This window comes from Meles meles, chromosome 1 (genome assembly GCF_922984935.1).
Source record: "Meles meles chromosome 1, mMelMel3.1 paternal haplotype, whole genome shotgun sequence".
In the NCBI taxonomy this organism is placed as follows: domain Eukaryota; kingdom Metazoa; phylum Chordata; class Mammalia; order Carnivora; family Mustelidae; genus Meles; species Meles meles.
In genome coordinates, this window is record NC_060066.1 from 63,985,295 (window position 1) to 64,007,975 (window position 22,681).

Sequence of the window (22,681 nt, forward strand, 5' to 3'; positions counted from 1 at the left end):
ACATCAGAAGACAATCTTCTTTTGTGGCTTGACCAGCATATCCTCAATGTCCATTCCCTCCATCCAGAGAAGCAGGTTCAAGAGACAAGGTGACTAACTCTATTCACAAAGCCATGAAAAGGCAACACAGACAAGAATAGTCGAGGACCCACTAAGAGACGATTTAACTGGAAAAAAAAAAAAAAAAAGCAAAGTCAAGTTGATTAGGCGCTGGGGAGTTATGTGAGCTCAGTGGTTCTCACACTTGGCTGGGCACTGGGAGTTTCCAAAGCTCTCCTGGTGAATCCAATGTGCAGTTGGGGTTAAAAACAACTAACTTCGATTTGCATCTGGTCCCTGGAACTTTCTGCAGCTGGGACCCATGGCAGTGGCAAAAGAGGTATTTGTGGGTCTAAGCAGCTCAGAAGGATGAGTCTTTGAAGGGGCGTATGCATGTTGGGGCGTGGGTATGCAAAGGAAGTTGTGTCTAGAAAGGTACTGATGTAATTGGGTCAGAAGACGACTCCAGCTGCAACAGAGGAACACTACCGGCTTGTCTCTACAGGCAGGACTATGTGCTTTCTGTAAGAGTAACCAGTTTTCCTTATTTTCTCTCCACAGTTAGCTGACAAGTGAGGGAACTTAGTGTTTATAAAGGTTGAGCACAAAGCTGTGTGTGGCCTGCGGCAGGGTTCTGTCATTCAACGTGGAGACCAGTGGTTTTCAAGCCTGGGTTTGTAGCCCTTCTAGACACATCCCATGAGCTGGGAGGAGGTGCCGTGAAATTCTCAAAAATAGTTCTCAGAAAAAAAAAAAAAGTTCTCAGAAACTGATACACAGCTCCATGGAGAAGGGACTATATGCCCTATAGAATTTCTGCTGACGGAAGTGTCAGCAGAATAATCCACAAGCTTTCAAAACTCCAGAAAAACTGGGAATCGGTGGTGCTTGAGTGTCATTCTAGATCTGTATTTGTCCTAAATCCAGATGGTTGAGGACTTGTCCATCAATCTGGGTAATCTCTAACTCAAGCATCCCAAAGCTAAGAGTTTGCTACTTGATGCATACAGTAGCGGAAGCGGTGGCCAGGGGACCCACGACTCAGCCTCGTAACGGCTTAAGAGTGCTCTATTTTCTACCAGACAGAAAAGTATGGTTAACTTTATTCTTGAAAAATAATGGTCTTGTGTCTTTTGTGGCTCGAGTTTTTTTCAATTTCAGTATAAACATTGAATTTTAAAACACGTAACTACAGTGAAAACCCTCCTAGTTTTATAGTCACGATGCATTAAAAAAATTCTACTTTTTTTCTGTGGCCCGAGGAGCTGAGGGTACAAGTAGATTCCTCTAGAACAGAAAGTGTAGGCAGAATTTTTAATGATTTGGTCTATCTGGAATCCAACCTGCATTTCCCCATTAGCCAAATTCCTCGCTAATGTCCTACGGGGCAGAGGTGAAGGGAAGGGGTGTTTCTTTCCTGAAGAGACGAATCTAACCAAACCTGAGATCTGGCACCATCCCGGGCATGGATGATATATCTCACAGATTAAATATGCATGTATATATGGATGTGTACGTACACACGCATATACCCACTTAGACTATAGGTATACGTATATGGATGCAAATGTATACACACGCATATACCCGCATATCTATATGCATATGTATATTAATGTATACGTACATGCATGCATATACCCGCATATACTATACGCACACATATATTAATGTATACGTACATGCATGCATATACCCGCAAATACTATAGGCATGCGTATATGGATGCATACGTACACAAACATATACCCACATGTACACACACATATACCCACATGTATAAACCTATACACATTCTTGTATAAAACAAGAGCTACAGAGAAAAATGCCAATGATTTTCTCTACTGTGGGCCCTTCGAACAAGCCGTAGACCCTATTAATAGAGTCATTAGCGAGCGGCTTTAAAAGTCTTAGTGCGAAGGAAGAGAGCTCTCAGGGAATTGCTCTGAAACTCATGCCACAAGCCCCTTAAATGCTCAAAAGAAAGAGAGGCAATGACTTGGCATTGCCTAAGAGCTGCAGCAACCAGATGGGAGCGGGGCCTCAGGGGAGGCATCTTCCCAGGGGAAGATGTCTTTGTTGAACACGTGCCAGTGCCGAGGTACAGATAGCATACTTGCTCCCTCTTATCTACTTTCTGGAAGTTTATCAGTGAATCGGTGAACTGCCGGATCCCACTGTCCGTCTTCCCTGAACCACTCTCCCCTTCCGTAAATTCCTCTGCCACTTCGTGGGACATCCTCTCGGTTTTTCTCCTGAATCTCTGACTCCGACTGTCCCAATCACTTCATATACATTCATTCCACAGTGATTTCTGACGCATTCGGCGAGAGAGGGGCTCAACTAAACTATTGAAATAATTTTGTAAGTTTATATTAGGATTTCATTTTAGCCTTTCCAACCACACTGGAATTTCAAATTAAAGACAAGGACCATGTCTCTCACTCCTGAATTGTTCCCTGACGTTAGCTCAGCATCAGACCACTCGGTTTAGTAATCATGTCTTGGTGGCCTTGATTGACTGTCTACACTTATATGTAAATAACACGTGATGAAGAAGAGATGGCTGGTCCTTTCGATACAAGGATTCATGTGTGTAGCTTGTCTGTTGGAATCAAACCTAATGGAAATGAGACAAAGGCCCTTCAAACAATTCGCTTCAACATCATTATCATCACCTGTGGAACTCTTGATGCCAGGTACTGGTCTAGAGCACTTTATATAAATTTATCCACGTAATCATCACTACAACCTACAGTGCTACCATAATTCATTTAATGGAGTAGGATTTTGTCGTGGTGAATATCACCCATATTCCTCCTGGGACTTGAGAATGGCATTTTATATCCATATGGATGTGGCTCGGTGGCAGAAGTCCGGACTTTCAAACCTAGCAAAGTCTGGATTCGACCATCAGCTTTCTCACGTCACTATGTGTCCTTGAGCAAGTCAGCTCTACAATGAAGCTTCGTGAGTATTAGAACTCATTCAGGAGCAGGAAGAACTCAGTACTCGGGAGGCACCCAACAAAGGCAGTTACTGTTATTATTATTATTATTTCACAGACTATCGCCCTCTGCACACACAAGTTAAATTTATTACTTAACCTGGTCTTATGCAAACTTAAAGAGAGGTAGTCATTTTTAATGGAGGCAAGTATTGGGTTAGGGATGTGAAGACCTCCATTTTCATTTTGTTTTCCTGCTAACTCCACGGCCTTGAGCAAATTACAGAACCTCTTTGTTTTTCCAGATTCCACATCAAGTAAAATAATACTTGTTTCTCCTGGCCTCAAGGATATGCCATGAGAATAAATCGTTGAATATTTTTGGAGTTCTGAGAAAACGATGCACTATATAAATCCAGAGCAATACTATTATAACTGACCTTTAACAACGGTTATCCAATCCTTGCGCAAGTTCATGTTTCACGCTTGCAAATTGTATATAATACAATAATTACTATTTAGTGGGGAGACTGTGGGTTTGAATCACACAGATCTTGGTTTGAACTCAGACTTGTCACACCTCCAGCTCTGTGACTTCGGGCAAGTGACTTTCCCATCTGAGCTTTAGTCTCCTTGCATAAGATCTCTTCTACAGAATAATTTTCAGGTATAAAATGTTCTGTGTAAAGTGCCTAGCATAATATTAGTTGAAGATAGAGCTCTGGTTACTTCCCTTTCCTGAATTACCTATCAGATAATCATTATAGTTTCTACATTTTTAATTGCATATATTTTTCAGATTGATTCAGAATGTTCTATATTCTTATTTATGCCTACTTATTCATGAACAAGAAACAAAAAAATTCGGCTACAGCTTTTTCAAAAGTACACTGCAATGAAAGCTTCATTTTACACACACATACACACAAACACACATGGATTAGTTGTCATCATTATATGTCTTATTATGTGGATTTGGTCATAATGCAGGTCAAATCATATTCTCCAAAATATAACAACCATACAGTAATTTGGGGATAACCCGGTTAACCTTCGGGCCGGTACCAATATCGTAAAACACAGTTACCTGTCTGTGGACATGCATTTAGAATTTCATCTCAACACTGGGACTATCAAAGTACCATATAAACATCCTCGTTCATGTTGCTACTTAGCTGAAGCCATTGTCAGATTTTCTCACCAATCTAAGTAGAGTTACTTGTGCTAAGATTTATTTCCTGTCTTCTTTGAAATAGGGTGAGATGGGAGAGGGGAGAAAAAGTGGAAAGGAAAGAGAAGCAGAAGAAAATGTTTCTTCCTTCAGATTTTCATCTGGATAATCCTTTGTAAAAGTCAATAATGAAAGGTCGAAAGGAGTATTGTTCTTACAGTCTGGGGAAAGCACAACTGGTACACTGGCCTTGGCCAACAAGTGAGAACCCGTATTTGTCGAGGGCTTATTATGTGCCAGGGACTGGTTTAGATGTTTAATACATTTACCTCTTATAACCTTTACTGCGACCCTCTGAGGCAGGTACTTATTATTATGCCCATTTTCAAGATGAAGAAACTGAGGCAGAGTTAGATTGAGTAATTTGCCCCTGGTCACGTGGCAAGAAAGCAGTGGACCCAGGATGCAATCCCAATAGATTAGGACCCCAATAAAAAAGAGTGGTAGAATGTGAGGCTTCCCAACAGTCTCGGTGGAGGGAATAGCATTTGGGAAGCAGAGGCAACAGCTTACACGCCGGCCGCTGCTGACGAGAGTGCTCTGTTTACGAGCAGGGAGAAGGGGATCCTGCCCAGAGCTGGCTGTGTTCTGGAGCAGTGGGAAACAAGAGCGTGAATTAAATTGGGTGTGGCCACATTAGGTAGTTTATAAGTAAAATGGCCTTATGTTTGTCTTTTTTCTGACTCATTTGGGGCATCGTTAAGTATGATTTGACATTTAAGCCTGCGGTTTGTGTTTTAAAAAATGCACAGAAGTCAAAACATCGAGAGGCACAACTATTCAGAAATGTCCTTCAGTGCAGGTTGAAGAGGGGCGGAGGCAGGTTTTGAGGCTGGGCCGTGCTCCATGCAGACACACGTTCAGCCAGAGGGTGGCACTGGGACTCGGTCCTCGGGCTGTCCCTCTGGAATAAGGCGGGCCATGGGCAAGGGTCTGTGAGCCATGCTGAAATTTTAACCAGGGCTCAGTGAGTTTCTGGAAACAGGCTGTCAGTTCCTGGTAAACTTGCCAGATCTTACTGGTAACTGCCTTTTATTCCTTCTCTGCAGCTGGTCACAAAAGGTTGAGAATCTGTGGTCAGAGGGATAATTTTGGGATGAGAACATAAATCCTGGAGCTAAACCAGGACATTCAACAAGCCACATTCTAATTTCCCAAGTAGTACCCGCTTGCTTGATCTGGGGTTCTTCTATAATGGTCAACAAATCTTTGATTTCATATTGATACAATAGTAGAAAGGCAAACGAAATTGCCAGGTTGCTGGAATTTAACAACTCGCAAAGGACATGAAATTTGCTTTATCAAAGAGAAAAACAAGCTTTTTTCAAACAACAGAGAATATGTGAAATGTACTCCAAAACTGAAGGCCTCGGGAATTTATGTAACTCCTATTTAAGGAGTCAGTCCCTATACCTAGAAGGGGAAAAATAGAGTAACGTTTTCCTGGCATGAATGATTCTCAGTCCTGGCTGCTCAAAGGAATCACCCAGGAGCTGGAAAACAATCGAGGGGTGTCTGGGTCTCCTCCCCAGAGGTTCTGTGTTCCTTTGTCTGGAGTGAAGCTTGAACATCAGCATTTGTAAAGCTGCTTCTGTGATTCTAATGTGCGGGGCTTGGGAACCACTTCCCTAGATGCTCTAAGGGGGTCCTAAACTCGTGGCTTCCGCCAGGCAAATGCCATCTATAATTTCAAAGAGAAAATCTACTCTGTTACATTTTTGAAGAGGCAGCATGTTCTGGGGAAGAAAGGATTAAGCTGGGAGTGAAGAGTTGCAGGTTCTGACTTCGGGTTTGTGGCTTAAGTTTTCTGGATCTAAATGTCCGTATTAGAAAAAGGTTACTTTTCAACTAGGAGATTTCTAAGACTCCTTCCAATTTCAATATTCTCTGACTCTAGACCTCTGGTCCTTAACTATGTTAACAAATACAGATATCTTGACCTCACCTCTGACCCGTTAATCTGATTGGTTTGGGGGGAGGCTATACATTGATATTTCCTTCCTTCCTCTTTTCTTTCTTTCTTTCTTTCTTTCTTTCTTTCTTTCTTTCTTTCTTTCTTTCCAGAGGGGCACAGGGAGAGGGGGAGAATCTTAACCAGCAGCCACCCCCCCAACCTAACCCTCCCACCCCCACTACCCAGGGCGGAGCCCAAGGTGGGGCTCAATCTCACAACCCTGAGATCATGACCTGAGCCAAAACCAAGAGTTGGACGCTTAACTGACTGAGCCATCCAGATGCCCTTACACTGATATTTTCCAAAGCTGCCCAGGTGATTCTAGGGTGCGGCCAGAATTGAGCATCACTGATGTGTGCTCTTTGTTGAGTCAAAGTCTTTTCAGATAGAAGCTGAGATCTGCACGTGTGTGTATATAGTGTGTCATTCATAAATCTGTACATAATGCGCTTGGGGGTGTAATGCCAGCTGAGAGAGAGGCGGGAATTCATACTCAGCCTCATATTAATTCAGGAACACAGAAGTAACGCAAACACATATGTCCATGCCGTCTTAATTAGTCCCTGCTGCTTGCTCTGTTCACAAAGTGGAAGAAGTATTGCCAAATGTCTGGGATTCCAGCCTGTTTTAATTCCCTGTTGGCTTCACAGGAATGAAAAAGCAGGTAAGATGGTCCGGAACAGAAATAACGCCCAACATTCCTACGTAGCCTTGTAACTCATCTATCACTTTACATATATGATATCACGGAATCCTTATGAGACTGAGATTAATTTTCTTAACTTTAGGGATAGAAAACCCAAGACTTTTAATCCAGTCCCCAAATACACAGGTAAAAAGTAGCGGATGCCAATATTCTAACCCAAACTTTGTGATGTCCTATTTCTCTTTCCTTCATTTACCTCCTTCTTGCCTCCACATTGGCCTTGCCAAACAGTCCTTAGGGGATCAGGCAGGGCGGTATGATTGCATGAGTGAAATACACCAAATTCTTTGGGGGTTGAAGTAAAGAGAAGGGAGTTGGTATTGTGGGTTTTTCCTCTCTATCCCATACAGAGTGGAACCAAAGAGAAGATTGTGTTGTCTTTGAATGCAGCTGGTTAACCTCGGTCAGAGGAAGAGACGCAGGCCACCGGCCAGGTGTGCAATCAGTGTCAAGAGAACAGATTAGATTAGAGTTCATTCCAGCCTTAACTGATACCTCGATCCAGAGCAAAGCAATCTCATTCTTCTGGACTTTTCCTTTTTAAAAGTCACTGATACTATAACTAAAAAGATAATCTTCAAAGCAACCAGATAGAAAAAGCACAGGTCCAAAAACATAAAGATGCTGTAGAATACAACCGAGCTATCAGGTTTGACCCACAGTTTCTGTAACTGACTTGAAGAGGCTCAAATTTTCCAGAAGTTCTCAGATTTTTAAGCTAAAATTTGAGCATCACCTATAGAAAGAAAGAAATCGCCATCCGGGGTAGAGCGTAATTCTCTGTTCTAATAATTCAGGCACTTCTAAAAGAAATTGTTGCGAACATTTACATATATCCATGTGATATAATCTAAATTCAGACTGATTCACATCGAAATAAAGCAGCAGAGGAGAATCCCAGGGAACCAGGTATTAAAGCATTTCATGGGGTGGGGGGCAAAACAAGTTTAGAAAACTGTGAAAAAATGAAGTGACATTCTTAACACAGTTAGCATTTCACAAGAGGGAAGAGTTTGTGCCAACATGCCATAATCTAGTTGAGACTACATTTGCCCTTTAGGACACGTATTAAAATTCCAGGACAAGCCATATGGAGAGAGGTTTGCAAAACTGTATACTGAAAGGTAGGCAGTGTACCTTATTCTCAAACGGCTGTAATGCTTGCCACTTGGAAGGCTAAAATAGTAACAGAATCACCAATTCGTGTGAGATATATTTAACACCAAGCATTTCCAACTCCCGAATAAAAGCAAATTAGTCTATTGAGCCTGGCTCATAAAAATCATTTTAGAGCTACAAAACAATTCTGAGGTTTTAGTCATAATAACACTTAGAGCTTCCTTGAGAAGGAGCTGAAGACATCGTATTAAAATATAATGAATAAGTCTAAGCTTCTCCACTAAACACTTGAAAATTAAGACTTACTAGAATGCCATGAAGGCCTGGTTTTATTCCTTCCTTCCCCAACCTCCCTCCCCACCTTTTTCTATTTCAAAGGAATCCCCGAGGACAAAAAGTCAGGAGGAAATGCAGAAAGTATGAGGCTCAAGTTGTTTATTGTGAAGGTCTGTTCAATAGCTAGATACCATATCACCAGTACAACTGTGTGAAGCCCTACATTTATGAGGTCATTTTAATAATGACTGTGTATCCATTTTGTGTACCTGATCTCCTGAACTGGTATTGGCTAATTGTATGGCTATCTAGAGGTCAGATAAGTTAAAGAGAAGAAAAGACTCAGAACAGATGTGAACTTCTCTTTGTCTCGTTAATGTAACTGACCTTGGAAGGGGGCAAGTGGCCCGAGTTTTTGAATCCTACAACTCATTTTGATCCCAGCTCTGCACTCACCAGCTGCCCATTTATAAATGGGGACAACAATGCCTACCTCACTGGACGGATATGAGGATTAAACTGAGCTAAAACATACTAAACTCCATGTATAGTGCTTCACATAAGACAAATGTGTTATAACTATTATTTTCCACTTTCCTTCAATTTTGTCTCAGTGACTTAGGTAATTCCTCTCTCATCATGATACAGTACTTCTTTTAGCTGGTGTAGATGTCAATCAAGAGTGTTTTAAATAGTTAGCATTCATATATTCTCACTTTCCGTAGAAACAGGCCTGTGTTAATTCATCACATGGTTTTTCTTTAGTTCTTATTGATAATAGTTGGTGTTCTGGGTAGTCCTTAATTCTATAGTAATTTTTTTTTTTTTAAGATTTATTTATTTACTTGATAGAGCGGTGGGTAGGGGCAGGAGGACGAGAGAGAAACTCAAGCAGACTCCCTACTGAGTTTGAAGTCTGACATGATCTCACAACCCCAAGATCATGACCTCCCCCAAAATCAAGAGTTGGACACTCAACCCATTGAGATACCCAGGCACCCCATTGGTAGTACTATTTCCATTAACAAAAATAATTCATTCTAATGAAATAGTGGATGTCAGAAATTTTGAGAGCAGAAGTAGGAACAATAAACAAACACAATATGGCTTCCCTTTTCCCTTCCCAGTCTTGGTCATGATTCTATCCTCCTCTGTGGGTTCGATGACATCTGGCTTTAGTACAGGATGGGAAGACCCCATCATGTCTCTTGGGTGTTTCATCGCCCAGGGGCTTAGCATCTACACTGGATCTTGACTAAGTAGTTTCTTAATCCTTCTTGATGACCAGTTAACAGGACTCCAAGGGGTGATGGCTACTCCTCAGGTGGAACCAAGTTTCTGATCTTTCTAACCAGACTACCCACTTCACATGTGTGATATATTGAACTGGTGTTGGCCAGTTGGGTGGATATCTAGTTCTCTTTGAGGGCACCATCTTTTTTTCACTGACGGGAACCCAAGCAGTGATGAGGAGGCCCCGCTTAGACCAGTTAGATAATTCTCGGTCAGAGAGCTGTCACAGTGAGCGCTGCATGACCACTATGAAAAATGTATTTATATATAAATGTACATGTTGAAATTGCTAAAATTAGAAATGAAGAAGCATGTGACCTGTGGTGAAGATAAGCCGTGTCACTCACCTGCCCAGGCTGTTCACAGGCTGTCTGGTACCTGGCCTGCTGGCACAATTCTTTGACTCTCTCATATTTGGGCAAGTGATTTGACTGTTGGATATTCTTGCTGGCTTCTTCTTTCTTACGTAAAAACTTCCTTTGACAGAAAAGAAGAAGTTTCTGATGTGAGAAATGATCTGATTTACCCACCCAGCGTCTTTTGCCTTTTCTCTTTTTCTCCCCTGCAGCATGACTCCTCCATATTCTTCAAATGGTGTAAAATAGATGATAAGACCTTGTCTACAGGAGCTCAACATTTACTGACTCCTTTGTGAAAATTATAAGCCAGGTACTAGGAAGAATTGTTATCTCCCTAAAAGATTAATTTCAAAACTTTGGGCATAACTATTTAGCTTTAGATTCATATAAATGCTTCTCTTTCAATATATGTATGGAAAAAAAAAAGAGAGAGAGAGAGAGAGAGACAATGAGGATTATGAATCAAAAGGGGAAACCCAGAAGGGACTCTGGAAATGACAGTCTCATATGTGTATTTAAAACTAGGAAAAGCTCTTACGGAAAGGAAAGAGAAAGGAGAGGGCGAGGCAGGACTTGGGAAGGAAGGCTGAGAAAGTCAGTGGACTGGTCTGATTCAGAGCCGAGGTCAAAAAATGCCACAGTCAACGCTTTGGTCCCGTTGTACGAGAACTTATGTTTTACAGTTCTGATGCAACCATCATTACTGTGCTAGCCCGTGGAGAATGAGTAGCAAACCATTCAATCTTGTGACCAAGCTTACGAAATCTGCATGCTTAGTAAACTGGAATAAGGGGGAAAAAATACCCAGCAGGGAGAGCTGCCCACTAGGCCTGGTTCCCAGAAGCACCCCAGGAACCAGTAATTACCCTCTTTCCACGAGGAACGTATCACGCCAAATTCTGGCTTTCTTGTTTGTTCGAAACCTGAAAGCAAAATAATAATATTTACTGTTGGCATCTGGACGTTTTCCCACATGCATCTGTGCTCCCAGTTTATTTAAAGAAACACCTCTCACTTCCCGCAGACAGCGACTGCCCTCCATCAGTATGCTGTTCACAAACAGCCAAGACATTCTCAGCTTGGGGTGATTCTCATGGGCAAGGCGTACTTGGCCTTCACTCCTTTCAGCGGCTGGCTGGCTCTGGGGGCCGATGTGCTTGGGGCTGGCTGAGGGAAAGTGAATGGACACACCTGTTACCTGGCTTTTCCAGATCCAGAAGTTTGAGGACGGACTTGCCGTCCACATCGGGAGGAGTGTCGAGCCCAGCAATGTCCAAGATGGTCGGGGCCAGGTCAATGTTGAGAACGATCTGTGGGACTCTGCAAAGGGACAAGTGGTCACCCCCAGAACTAACGTCTGTGGGGTTGGCATGGAGGGCCTCTTTCTCCACACCGATACTTCTCAGCCTTCAACCTTCTCCCTCCACCTTAGTCTTTCAAACATAAAACTGTTTCACCTAGATCAGACAATTCTCAAAGTGTTTCCAATGACCTGAAGAGATACAATAACATTCTTCAAAGAAACCCTTTTACTACTATCGCCTTCTCCCAGATGTAGCCGCAGAGGAGGCACAAGGAGGAGATTCAGAATATCCGGGTTCTGGGCCCCCATGCAGCCACTTCAAGAATCAGGGACTCTGAGAAAGGCACTGGTGCTGTGCCAAGTTTGTTCTGTGTTAGCTCAGTCCAGGCTAGGGGGTGCCTGGGTGGCTCAGTGGGTTAATCGTCTGCCTTTAGCTCAGGTTGTGACCTCAGGGTCCTGCGATTGAGCCCCGCATGGGACTCCTTGCTCAGTGGGGAGTCTGCTTGACCCTCTGCCCCCCTCTTTCTTCATGCTGGCATGCCCCCCTTAAAATAAATTAGTAAAATCTTAAAAAAGAAGAAGAAGAAGTCCCAGCTGGATGCTCCTTAAGGACCATTCCGGATTTGAAATTCCACTTGGATTCTTTTTTTAAACTCTTTCCATAACTTGTTTCATGTACACAATCTTAGTTTACACTGAACATTGTGATGTGGATGGCAGGGGACATAAAACCCATTTGTAACGGGAAAAGAGAGATGCAGAGGGAGGCAGTGACTTGTCTAAGGTAGCAGAAATAGAATGTTAGTCTTTTAGACCCTTTTTTCTTCTAAAAGAAAATCATGCTTTTAAAGAAAATTTTATTTTCTTTAAAAATTTTTCTTTAGTAATAATTAAAAAAAAAAACAACTAGAGGCAGGCACTGTTTCCGTTTTTGTTTCTGTTTTTAAAGACACTGTATGTCTGCTTCAAAGAAAGTACAGATATGTCCCTAACGATTTCATTCTATGTCTGTGAGCACAGGCCGTGAGATGTGGATTTTGGTCCATTTGGCAGAATTAGTCACTGATAGTTAATTTTCTTCTCTTTAAATAGCATACTTCAGTTAATTTAACATGTAGTAGGGTGAAAAAAAAACCAAGATTTTCATTTTCTAAATTACCAACCTCTCCCTACCTACACCCTTTTCTGTTTTGGGTGAAAAGAAACCAGACCTTGAGATTGACAATCGAATCATCTTCAGATACACATAAGCCACGATAGCCAAATGTTACAAGCAGAGAAATACGTACATGGATCCTGGTTCTACACTTGGACCACGAATAAAGAAAGGCACACGGATATCAAAGTCGTATGGCATGGATTTCCCCTTGACCAGTCCAAACTGGCCGATATGGTAACCGTGGTCAGCGGTGTAAATGATGTAAGTGTTCTCCAGTTCCCCTGTCTCCACGAGCATATTATACAGCTGAAATACAACGGAGACAAGATGGGCAAGATGACAAGAGTGTTGCCGTGATTTTCCCCGAAAGTCTTCCCCATTATTTTTTAAAGGCAAGTGTCACTTTAACAAGGCTGAGAAACATGATGACTATCTACATGTTCCAGTTGCTTACAATCCTGGAGGGAAAATATCTAATAATAGAGTAATGTAACTTTTTTGAATCTGGCACATTGTTCTTCAAGCTTTTGTGCACCTATTAAAAAAAACAAAAACAAAAACACAACAAAAACCAAACAACAAACTCTACAAAACAGCCCCTGCCACCTAACTTACAGGTTTTACTTCGAAAATCCACTGTTAAAGCAAATTTTATCATCACTCTTTACATAGTTATCAAAGATTACGAAGAGGCTGCTTTGGAGCTTGAGCCAACTAAATCCAGCCTCTAGGCATGTTTTGTTTGGCTTCTGTTATTTTTTTAAATTCAGGAAATTTCAAATGAAATGTTTGTATTTCTGGTTTCCTTTGAAAAGTCAAAAGAACTCATGCTACTGGATCTATTTTCCTACGCAGCAAAAATAAGCTGGAGCTGAGTGCACAGCTCCTTGTTACAGATGTGGGCATTTAAAGTTCCCCATAGTCCCCACCATGCCCTATCGCTTTATACAAGACCAGCTTTAGGTTTCTACATTATTCGCCTAATTCTTGAAAGTATTTGTGAGTGTAGCTCTTGACTTAACAGTGTTTTGATTTTTGTCCTCTCTTTGCTGCTGGCTCCAAAGAACCAAGCCTGGAGAGCTAGCGGAAGGGGTCAAGATAAGGGAGGGAAGATAAAGTCACTCAACACACACGTACACATATTCACGCACACGGGCTCTCTCTCTCTCTTGAAAACACCAACAAGACAAAGACAGAATTAGCAAGAATGGATCTACACCAAGGAAGCTGGACCAAAACCTGTCACTTAGGCAAGTTTGTGTACTTACCCTTTCCACAGAATCATCCACCGACATCAAAGTCTGAAGCCTTTTGCGATGTAGAATGTTTGTAAATTCCATATGGATGGGCAGCATGGGTCCCGTATACTGCATAATCCAGTGCTTATCCATGTTTGGTGCATAGTTATAACTAGGGGTTCTGAAAATACCCAGAAAGGATTCTTACTATATACAATTTTAGTCAGGTAGAGAAAAATCTCAAGTTGAACGTTGTAAAGTAATCATTTAGGAAAGGTAATTTAGACGTTGCTATTTTTGTCTCCCACGGGTCTTCTATGTTTATAAGAAGAGCTCAAAACTTCACTACCCCAAATATCACACATCCCCAAAAGGCATATGGATTCAAATTGATAAAACCTAGACAGGCAGCTAAAAAGGTAATTAGTGCAAGTTCATTTGATTCATTGAATAAAATGTGTAAAAAGACATCAGGATGATCATGTAAGATCTAAAGACAAAATTCTGTAATACACAGGGGATATTTTCATGGTGATGTTAACTCTATAAATGTTGTAGTTAATTAGGTTATTAGATATAGTCACAAAGATGTGGAATAACGTATTTTTTTCCTCTTGATTTTACTGGACTATTCTATTGATTACTTACATATCTAGTCTATGAGTTTTTCTCATTCCTAAACTTATATATAGATACCATTAATTTAATGGGCTGTACTGGAGTTAAAGCCAATCTATTTCTGCAATATACATGCTTATCTCTAAAGCCATTCTTTTTACAGACAATTCAATACATGTGCAGACACAATTTTTGTTAACTACAGGGAGGTGGGTCTTATTCCTCTCGAACATGTGGGTTCAAGCCTATATTTAATTTATTGCAGAAATCCAAGTGGTGTCTCTTACATTTTATTGGAGACCCACAAAATATGTCGCCTTCTTTTTGAGATCTAACCCAAATCCCTTGACCTCATCCTCCTGTGCCATCTTTTATATCACAAAACTAGAGAAATAGGGGCGCCTTGGTGGCTCAGTCAGTTAAGCATCCGGCTCTTGATTTAGGCTCAGGTCATGGTCTCAGTGTCCTTTTGCTTGGTATTCTTTCCCCCTCCCGTGCCCCCCCACCCCCCGCCCACCGCTCCTCTCCCTTCTTGCTCTCTCTCTAAAATAAAAATAAATTTAAAATAAATAAATAAAATCTCAAAAAAAAAAAAAAAAAAACACCAAACCCAAACCCCAAACTGAAAAACCCTAGAGATATAATCACTGTGAGCCAAGTGAATTCAGGAGCATTTACCATGTACTCTGCTGGTTTGCTCTAGTGCAAATTTCCCTTGGGGTGAACCTGGAATTTCTGAGCTACACAATTGTTTACTGGGCTATTCCTATGTATGCTGAACAATATAAATGCTGCCTGTTGTTCTACATTTTCAAAATCTCACTTTTGATAGTTGAAAATGCTGTTTTGGGGTGCCTGGGTGGCTCAGTCAGTTAAGTGTCTGCCTTTGGCTCAGGTCATGATCTCAGGGTCCTGGGATCAAATCCCACATCAGGCTCCCTGCTCAGTGGGGAGTCTGCTTCTGCCTCTTACTCTCCCTCTCTGCTCTCCCTCTCTGTCTCTCTCTCTCAAATAAATATATAAAATCTTTTTTTTTTTTTTTAATGCTGTTTTGGTACCACTGAGCTTCTTGGCACAAAAGAAGGTCACATTATACCCTGTTGGTCAGTATGGATGCTAGTTAACTAACAAGTACAACAGCACAAATACCAGCATAACAGTGAGCACAGAAGACACTATCCTTAAAATTGTATAAATTGTGCTCAGTAGTGTAAGTCAACTCCTTTTTAAAGGGGCAGATTTGCAGAGTAGGAAAAGCAAGTGTGGTTCATTTTGCTCATCTGTAAATGGGGATAATAGTACCTTTCTTAAAAAGCTCTTTTGAGAGGGGCGCCTGGGTGGCTCAGTGGATTAAGCTGCTGCCTTCGGCTCAGGTCATGATCTCAGGGTTCTGGGATCGAGTACTGCATTGGGCTCTCTGCTCTGCAGGGAGCCTGCTTCCTCCTCTCTCTCTGCCTGCCTCTCTGCCTACTTGTGATCTCTCTGTCTGTCAAATAAATAAATAAAATCTTTTTAAAAAAAAAAGCTCTTTTGAGGAACAACAGATCTATTTGTCTATCTCTATCTATCTAATCATTATCAGTCATCTCTCTATCCATCTATCACCTATTTATTATCTATCTAGCTGTCTGTCTATCTATCTCTTTATCACTTAAAAGTACTAGTACAGAGGCACATGCATTTCCTACATGAGCCAATAAACATTCTATGTAAGTGTCTGGGTTGAAAAATCCTGTTGCATTAAAAACCAAACAAGCTCTCCAGGTATCACCTGCTATTCTTTTTAAGAGAAACTTTCAACATAAACTTTCTTCTGTTTACCCGGGAAATGACTCATGAACCACTTGTCCCGTGTTTTTGGCGTGAAAGGGTTCCTAATATCTAAAAGTGAACATGGGCGGAATCAGCCTCTTCAATGTCAGGGGCTCATGCAGTAGGAAAGGATGTAAACCCTGTTTCTTATTCTTCACGCAGCATGTTATGGTACAAACAGGATTAAATGGAGAGGCTGAGCAGGATGACAGAGGGGGCTTCTAAGCTCCATCGGGGAGGGATTTTCACCCGCAGGGGTGGCTAGAGGTCAGAAAAATAGAGCAAGTGGGTCATGAAAGGTCCCCTAACCATTTACTGATACGTGTCTCGAAAAAGAATAGGGCTATAAAAGATCACACAAGGTTTCTTTATAATACCTAAACATCTTCCTCTTACTGCCTTTGATGTCGGTTTGCCTTAATTTTGAAATAAATCGAGTTGACTTTTTTAAAGCCACAAAACCTCAACACAAATAAAAATTAACAATAGGGAACCAAAACGAAGACTCGCAGCGGGCAAATTATATCTTCTACCAGCTACCTTGATGTCCTTGGCACAACTCCATCTCACTTTGAGGAATGGGGAAGGTCGTAGCAAATTACAAGCCTCAAATTGGGCTCCCGGATTTACAGAATGACATATGTTAAATCTGGCTTATATTAAAAAGGAGAGTTCAGGTCTGTTGTCAAAGATGTCCTTCCCTACCCCCAACTGCGTTTTCCCCCCCTCCCCCTCCAAGTGGGAGCTGACCCCCAGCTCTGGAGCTGAAATCCCAGGTGGGATCTCGGCAGGGGGTAAGGGGGGGGGGAGATGCATTTGCCTTTTAAAGGAAGACAGGCTGCCCCTGCTTTCCACCCACTGAACAGCAGCTGTTCGGGGACCTGCAGGTGGAAGGTGGGGGGGGTGTGTGGTGTCGCTGGAATTGACAATGTTGCTGAAAAGTGATCTTTTGCCAAAGACCTGTGGTTGCCTCCTGCTGGGGTCTTCCAAATTCCTGGAAGATGCAGCCTTCTGTCCTCCAGTGATAATTAAGGTTGCTTCCTTAGAACTGACTCACAATGACTGAAACAGGGCCTGGAGCCCTCAGCTGGAACAGCAGCCACTGAAAGGAGCAGGTAACTGTTTTGGGGAAAAGTGGAAAATCACAGGTCCGATTGTTCCAGAAGGTTTGGGGATCATAACTGAAATTTCATCCCAGCTCTGTTACTTACTACTGCGTGATCTTGGCAACTTTTTTTTTTCCTCTAAGACTCTGTTTCTCCATCTGTGTAATGGGCATAACGACTTTAGAGCTTTGTGAGTGTTTAAGGAGATTTCAGTGACTCCAGAGAACACATCCTGGGACCACATCACACTTGTCCTCATGGGGAGCTGGGAAAGATCTCATCATTTAATAGCTCTTTTGGTTGCTGTGGCAACCCTGAGGAGCAGGCAGAACACTTTATTCCCATTTCACAAATGAGAAAGTGAAGTGTATAGAGGTGGCTCAGAAATTCCTTCCCAGGGCTGGAGTTCCTCCCATGACGTCACAATGACCAGAGTCCTGCACCAGAGTCCCCAAGGAGCACCTCAGAATCCCTGTCATTCAAAGATCTGATACATACATTCCTTTCTGCCAAAACTAAGTCCTAAAATCCTTAGCCTTCGTCCTGATTTAAAACCTTAGCCTTTTCTGCTCCCCGTTCAAGTGCCTCCTACCAGCTGCCCAGTGTCTGCTTTTGCTGACAATACAAGATAAAGTCGGACCCTCCAGGGCAAACTGGATGCATCAGGGAAAAGATAGATAACACTGGCTCTTTGCTTAAGAACTGAGAGGAGAAATGACGAAGTTGTCGTTTTTAAGTTTCTGTTGCTTTAAGAAAAAAAAAATCCACTTTGGGGTCACAGTCGCACATGCCTGACCTGGTAAGACTCCTTGTCTGTTCCAAGAAGGATTTTAACCAGTAATTCTGCATTCCAGGCCTTACACTCTCCCCCAAACCTAGACTATTCTCATAGTTAAAAATGTTAACTTTCCCCCCGTGAGGCTTCTCTGCACATTGCTTTTTCTTCGTTTGGATTTATTGCTCAGCACTAGATCACAGATCCTTTCGACCGCCTATTTGTGACTTCAACCTTTGCCGTCCATGCCGATTCTCTCTGGGCTTTGATTCCCTCTCCTCTGCTGCTTATTGGCATAACGAGAACACGAATCCTGAAAATCAGTAATGTCACCTTTCTTTTTGATGGGTGGGTATTTGGGGAGAATAATTCTCACTAGATGAGAAATGGTTTTAAGAAACGCATGTGTTGTGTATGAAATCCATATTCCAGGAATTGCAAAGAACTTGGCAGTTCATTTTTACTGCTGATGGCCTTTTCTGTCACCCAGTGAAAAGAAAGACATTTCTAGCATTTCATATCTGCACGTGTGTTTTGTTCATTTGTTATTTAGTCTCGGACAACAACAAAAACTCTAATGATCTAACTCTTAAAGAGCACTCCTAGTGGGTCTGTCATTCTGTAAGAAATGAAATAGGTTTCAATTCCCAAAATAAGCTAGTTGTATAGATTTAAGACACTCACCCAAAGCATTAAATTGGAAATTCTATACTTAATCTCCCAGGCCACACCATCTCAGCTTTCACTCAAATTGAACTTATTTAATTGACTTTGTAGAGATATTCCCCACCTGAGTTCAAATGTCTTTAGGTAGGTAACATTTGAACGCATGCAGAATAATATCAAATGATCTTGATTATAGATACCGCAGGAAACTAATTTAAAAAGTCTTCTAAGATGCTGCAAGCTCCAACAGAATTGTGCAAACCCACACACGGGAGCCACTTCTAATATTAACCGTTAACTGTGAGAGTGCTGAGCAACGCAGGGGAAGTACAAAGATCACCTGGGGCCCAGAGAACCGAGTTTTAGCTCCAGCTTTGTCTCCGTCTACTTGTGTGACTTGGGCAGAGCTATTTGGGCCTTTTATTCTTTTGAAATAGAGTTTGGGCCTTCATTTTTTAATCTAAAAAGTTAGGCATTCGATGATTTCTAGGTGTCCTTTAATCCATAAAACCGAGTGCTTAAACATTTTTATGCTACCAAAATACGTTTTAATGTCACCTGGGATTAACACGCTTATTCATTTGCTAAACAAAAAAGTATCTGGCAAGGGATGGGGAAGGAGCCATGTTCCCCAGACACCGGAAGCAGAGAGGTAACACTTGGTCCTGCCTTCTGGAAAGAGCTATCCTGCCTAACTTCTTGTGTGAATGCTGCCCCCTGGAGGTGTTCAGTTTGACTTCAAGGGTCTGGGTCAACAGCCAGTGCCATGGGATATGCAGTCAATGACAGAGAGAAGAACAACGTGGGAACATAGGGAAGGAGCAATGAGTTCTGCCCAGATTAAAGATTCTTACGGAGAATTTAAAATTCTCTCATCTTCAAAAGCATTTTCTTTTATGGATCTGTGGAAGCAATGAAGTGAGGATGTGCAAATTCCTCTAAGGGAAAACATTTCTTTCCCATTTCGGACAACAGAGGTGTTTTAAAAATTTTGTTCTGAGGCTTATGCAGAGGTTGTTGTCCCTTTAGCACACTTTGTCATCCCCCCAACTGCGCTTTTAGACCAATTCTCGCAAGTTAGAGGAGCTGGATCGTTCTACCAAGAGTTTAAGTATCACTTGAACTGGTGTTTGTGTGTTCATACGCACAATCAGACACATTTCCAGGGACAGGGAGAAAGAACTGGTGAAATGGAATAATAAAAAAATTTCAGTTGATAGGGGGATGGTTGGTAGGAAAGTGATGAGGGAGTCTCTTAGCTTCCCCCAGAATCATAGGGTAGGTAAATGGAGTCTCCTTTCCTGTCACTGCTGCACATTATCATGTCATGGCGGCCAGGAGAGAAAAGCTGTGTCACAGAAGGAGTGAGGGTATAGCAGTCCTAGCAGGATCCTGGGAGGTAATTTACTGAAAAGGACAGCAGGGTCTTCGCCACAGGGAAGAGCTTTAGGATAAGGATTATCATGTGTGATGTTATGACGGAGACTCCCTCAGGTATCACCGAGGCCTAGAACAGCTGAACCGCTTCTGATTAAACAGTGCCTCCTGTCACGAGGGGTCCATATCTGTCATCGTTCTTAGTTGGTTGGCAAAACCTTCAGCCTTGAAGTGTAAAGCCAGCAAGCCAGTGTTGGCCCAGCTTCCTTCCTTTGTTGGGAGTGGAAAGTACCGTGGAAACACGATGCATTCACTCCGGTTGGAGGGGGCCAGACGACTACCGCCTGAGGCCACACGAAAGGCACTTGGATACCGCGTGACCACCAAGGAAGGCCACCGCAAGGAACGCGTTCACATTACTTGCTTCTCCCAACAGGGGAGTGTCTACAGCTTCTCCTGTTTGCAGAGGGCTTCCCGAACGCGTCTGCAAAGTAAGCTCAAGTGTCTGCAAAGTATGCTCAAGTGTGTGGTGAACGTTTTCGCTAAGGAAACCCGCCATTCAGGAGCTCCATGCTCCACAATTAGCCGCCTGTCTTCATCTGTCTCACTCCTTTTGTCTACAGACTGAACTGTGGACCTGTGCAGTCACTCATGGTGACAAGAGCCGCACACAGACTGTGGCCGGCCCCCTCCTCCAGCGAGCGGCAGCCAGGGAGCCCTGGGCAAGGAAGACTCGGCTAACTCAGGCCTTCGAAGGGCTGCGGGAGCCACAGCGGCTCTCTCCATGCTGGGGACACCAAAGCCCGAGGCTTAGCAGCAAACAGAAGCCAAGTCGCCTAGCCAACGCATGGATTTTCATTTTCTAGGTCTGAGGGTGTTCTCCTCACTGGCACTTGCTTGCAGCACCCATTTTGCAGCCGGAAAAGATAACACAGCCCAGATGGGTGCTTATCCTGCCTGGGTGTTTAGAGCGGCCGGGTGCAAGAGGCTCGTCTCAGTGTGAGTCTTAGCTTGTCAAGAGCTTTGTCACATCACAATGGACACCTATCAACTTGTCATTTCTTCAGCTGCTTCCCCTGAACATGAAGTTGAACCAAATGAAATCGCACTTTTTGTGGGTCAGGAAAGATGGCCTCAAGAAAGAGCAGCTTTAGGGGCGCCTGGGTGGCTCAGTGGGTTAAAGCCTCTGCCTTCGGCTCAGGTCATGATCCCAGGGTCCTGGGATCGAGCCCCGCACCGGGTTCTCTGCTCAGCAGGGAGCCTGCTTCCTCCTCTCTCTCTCTCTGCCTGCCTCTCTGCCTGCTTAGGGTCTCTGTCTGTCAAATAAATAAAATCTTAAAAAAAAAAAAAAAAAGAAAGAGCAGCTTTATGTGGTTCATCTCAATGCAAAGGATCGATAAAGATCAGCATCTGTGAAGTGGCTTCTGTGTCCCAGGCCCTGTGGGGAGGGACTTGACCTGTGCTTCCTGTCTCAGTTTTTGTTCATGACATCATGTCAAAGTGCTAGTATTATCCCCATTTAACAGATGAGATGATGGAGTTTCCTACAGGTTAAAAAAAGAATGCCCACAGGCTTACTAATGGGAAGACATGAAAAAGGAACCCATGCTTGTTTGTCTCAAAGGCCTAAATACTTTCACTCTGCCAAGTGAAAATTTTTTTATAGTCACTAGTAAGCCACACAGGTAGTTCATGTGAACTCAAAAGAAATACCTGAAACAATTTTCATGTGAAAATGACCGAGTTACATATTCTGTCACTACCCCACCAAATGACCTCCGGTGACTCTGCTTATGGTCATGTACAAATTCATTCAGGTCCTCAAAATTCTGCTAGTTTCCCTTTCTGGCTTTATCCCTTCTTGCCTTCCTTGTGCTCCATTTTCCTAGGTCACATCTTAGATCATCTCACATCACGTGGTGGCCACTTGTCCACGCTGCATTTTCTTCCCGAAATCATCTAGCCAGTCTGTAGAATCAGCTGCAGAAATCATACCCATTCTTTGAGGCCTGCTCTGAATGTCTGCTGGTCCATGGCTTTTCTGTGCTCCCCTGAAAGATGAGAACGCCTCTTCCTCCAAACTTCCATAGCCCCTTGAAGGCCTCTCCTAGTACTTACGCCTTCTTTCTGACTGGTGCTACGTCTGTTTGGACACTTGCCCATCCTCCCCCCAGAGTAGGGGCTGGGGGCAAACTCATCCTGTAAAGGGTCAGAGAGCAAATCCTGGGGGCATTGCAGGCCATAATGTATTTGCTACAACTACTCTGCAGCTGAATTGTGAAAGCAGCCACAGATAACACATAAATGAATGAATGTGGCTGTATGTCAATAAAGTTTTATTAACAAAAGCTGGTGGCAAGCTGGATTTGGCTCCAGGGGGCCCATGCCTGCCTTTGCTCCCTGGTTCCTGGTTGTGAGCAATCATGTCTTCCTCGTGCCTATATCCCAGCTGTACTGGAGAGCACCACTCATAAATATTTGTGGAATCAAATAGAATTTGTAATTGCTGGGCTCAGAGATGCTGTTGTTCAGTGATGATGAAGGCCCAGGGAAGTCTGCAGATTCCTCTCCTCCTACAATTGTCTGTGCATGCCACTGGCTCTCAGAACCTCTTGACCTGCGGCTGATTTTTCTGTAGGCTCGAGACCTTGCCCAGAAACTTCAAAGCAGGCTGACTTCTTAGGAGCCATAAAACACCACATT

General features: G+C 42.8%; 1 protein-coding gene across 4 annotated transcripts in view; it reads right to left on the minus strand.

Annotated features, from left to right (window-relative positions):
- The window catches only part of SULF1 (sulfatase 1), a 174,755-nt gene that overhangs the window by 29,431 nt on the left and 122,643 nt on the right, over positions 1-22,681 (minus strand). For all 4 annotated transcript variants that reach the window (XM_046025949.1, XM_046025940.1, XM_046025958.1 and 1 more), the window contains 5 exons: positions 13,655-13,805; positions 12,517-12,692; positions 11,116-11,244; positions 10,791-10,847; positions 9,913-10,042 (listed from right to left, as the gene is read on the minus strand). In XM_046025949.1, the coding sequence (XP_045881905.1) occupies positions 9,913-10,042; positions 10,791-10,847; positions 11,116-11,244; positions 12,517-12,692; positions 13,655-13,805 (643 nt within the window). The remainder of the gene's footprint in view (positions 1-9,912; positions 10,043-10,790; positions 10,848-11,115; positions 11,245-12,516; positions 12,693-13,654; positions 13,806-22,681) is intronic.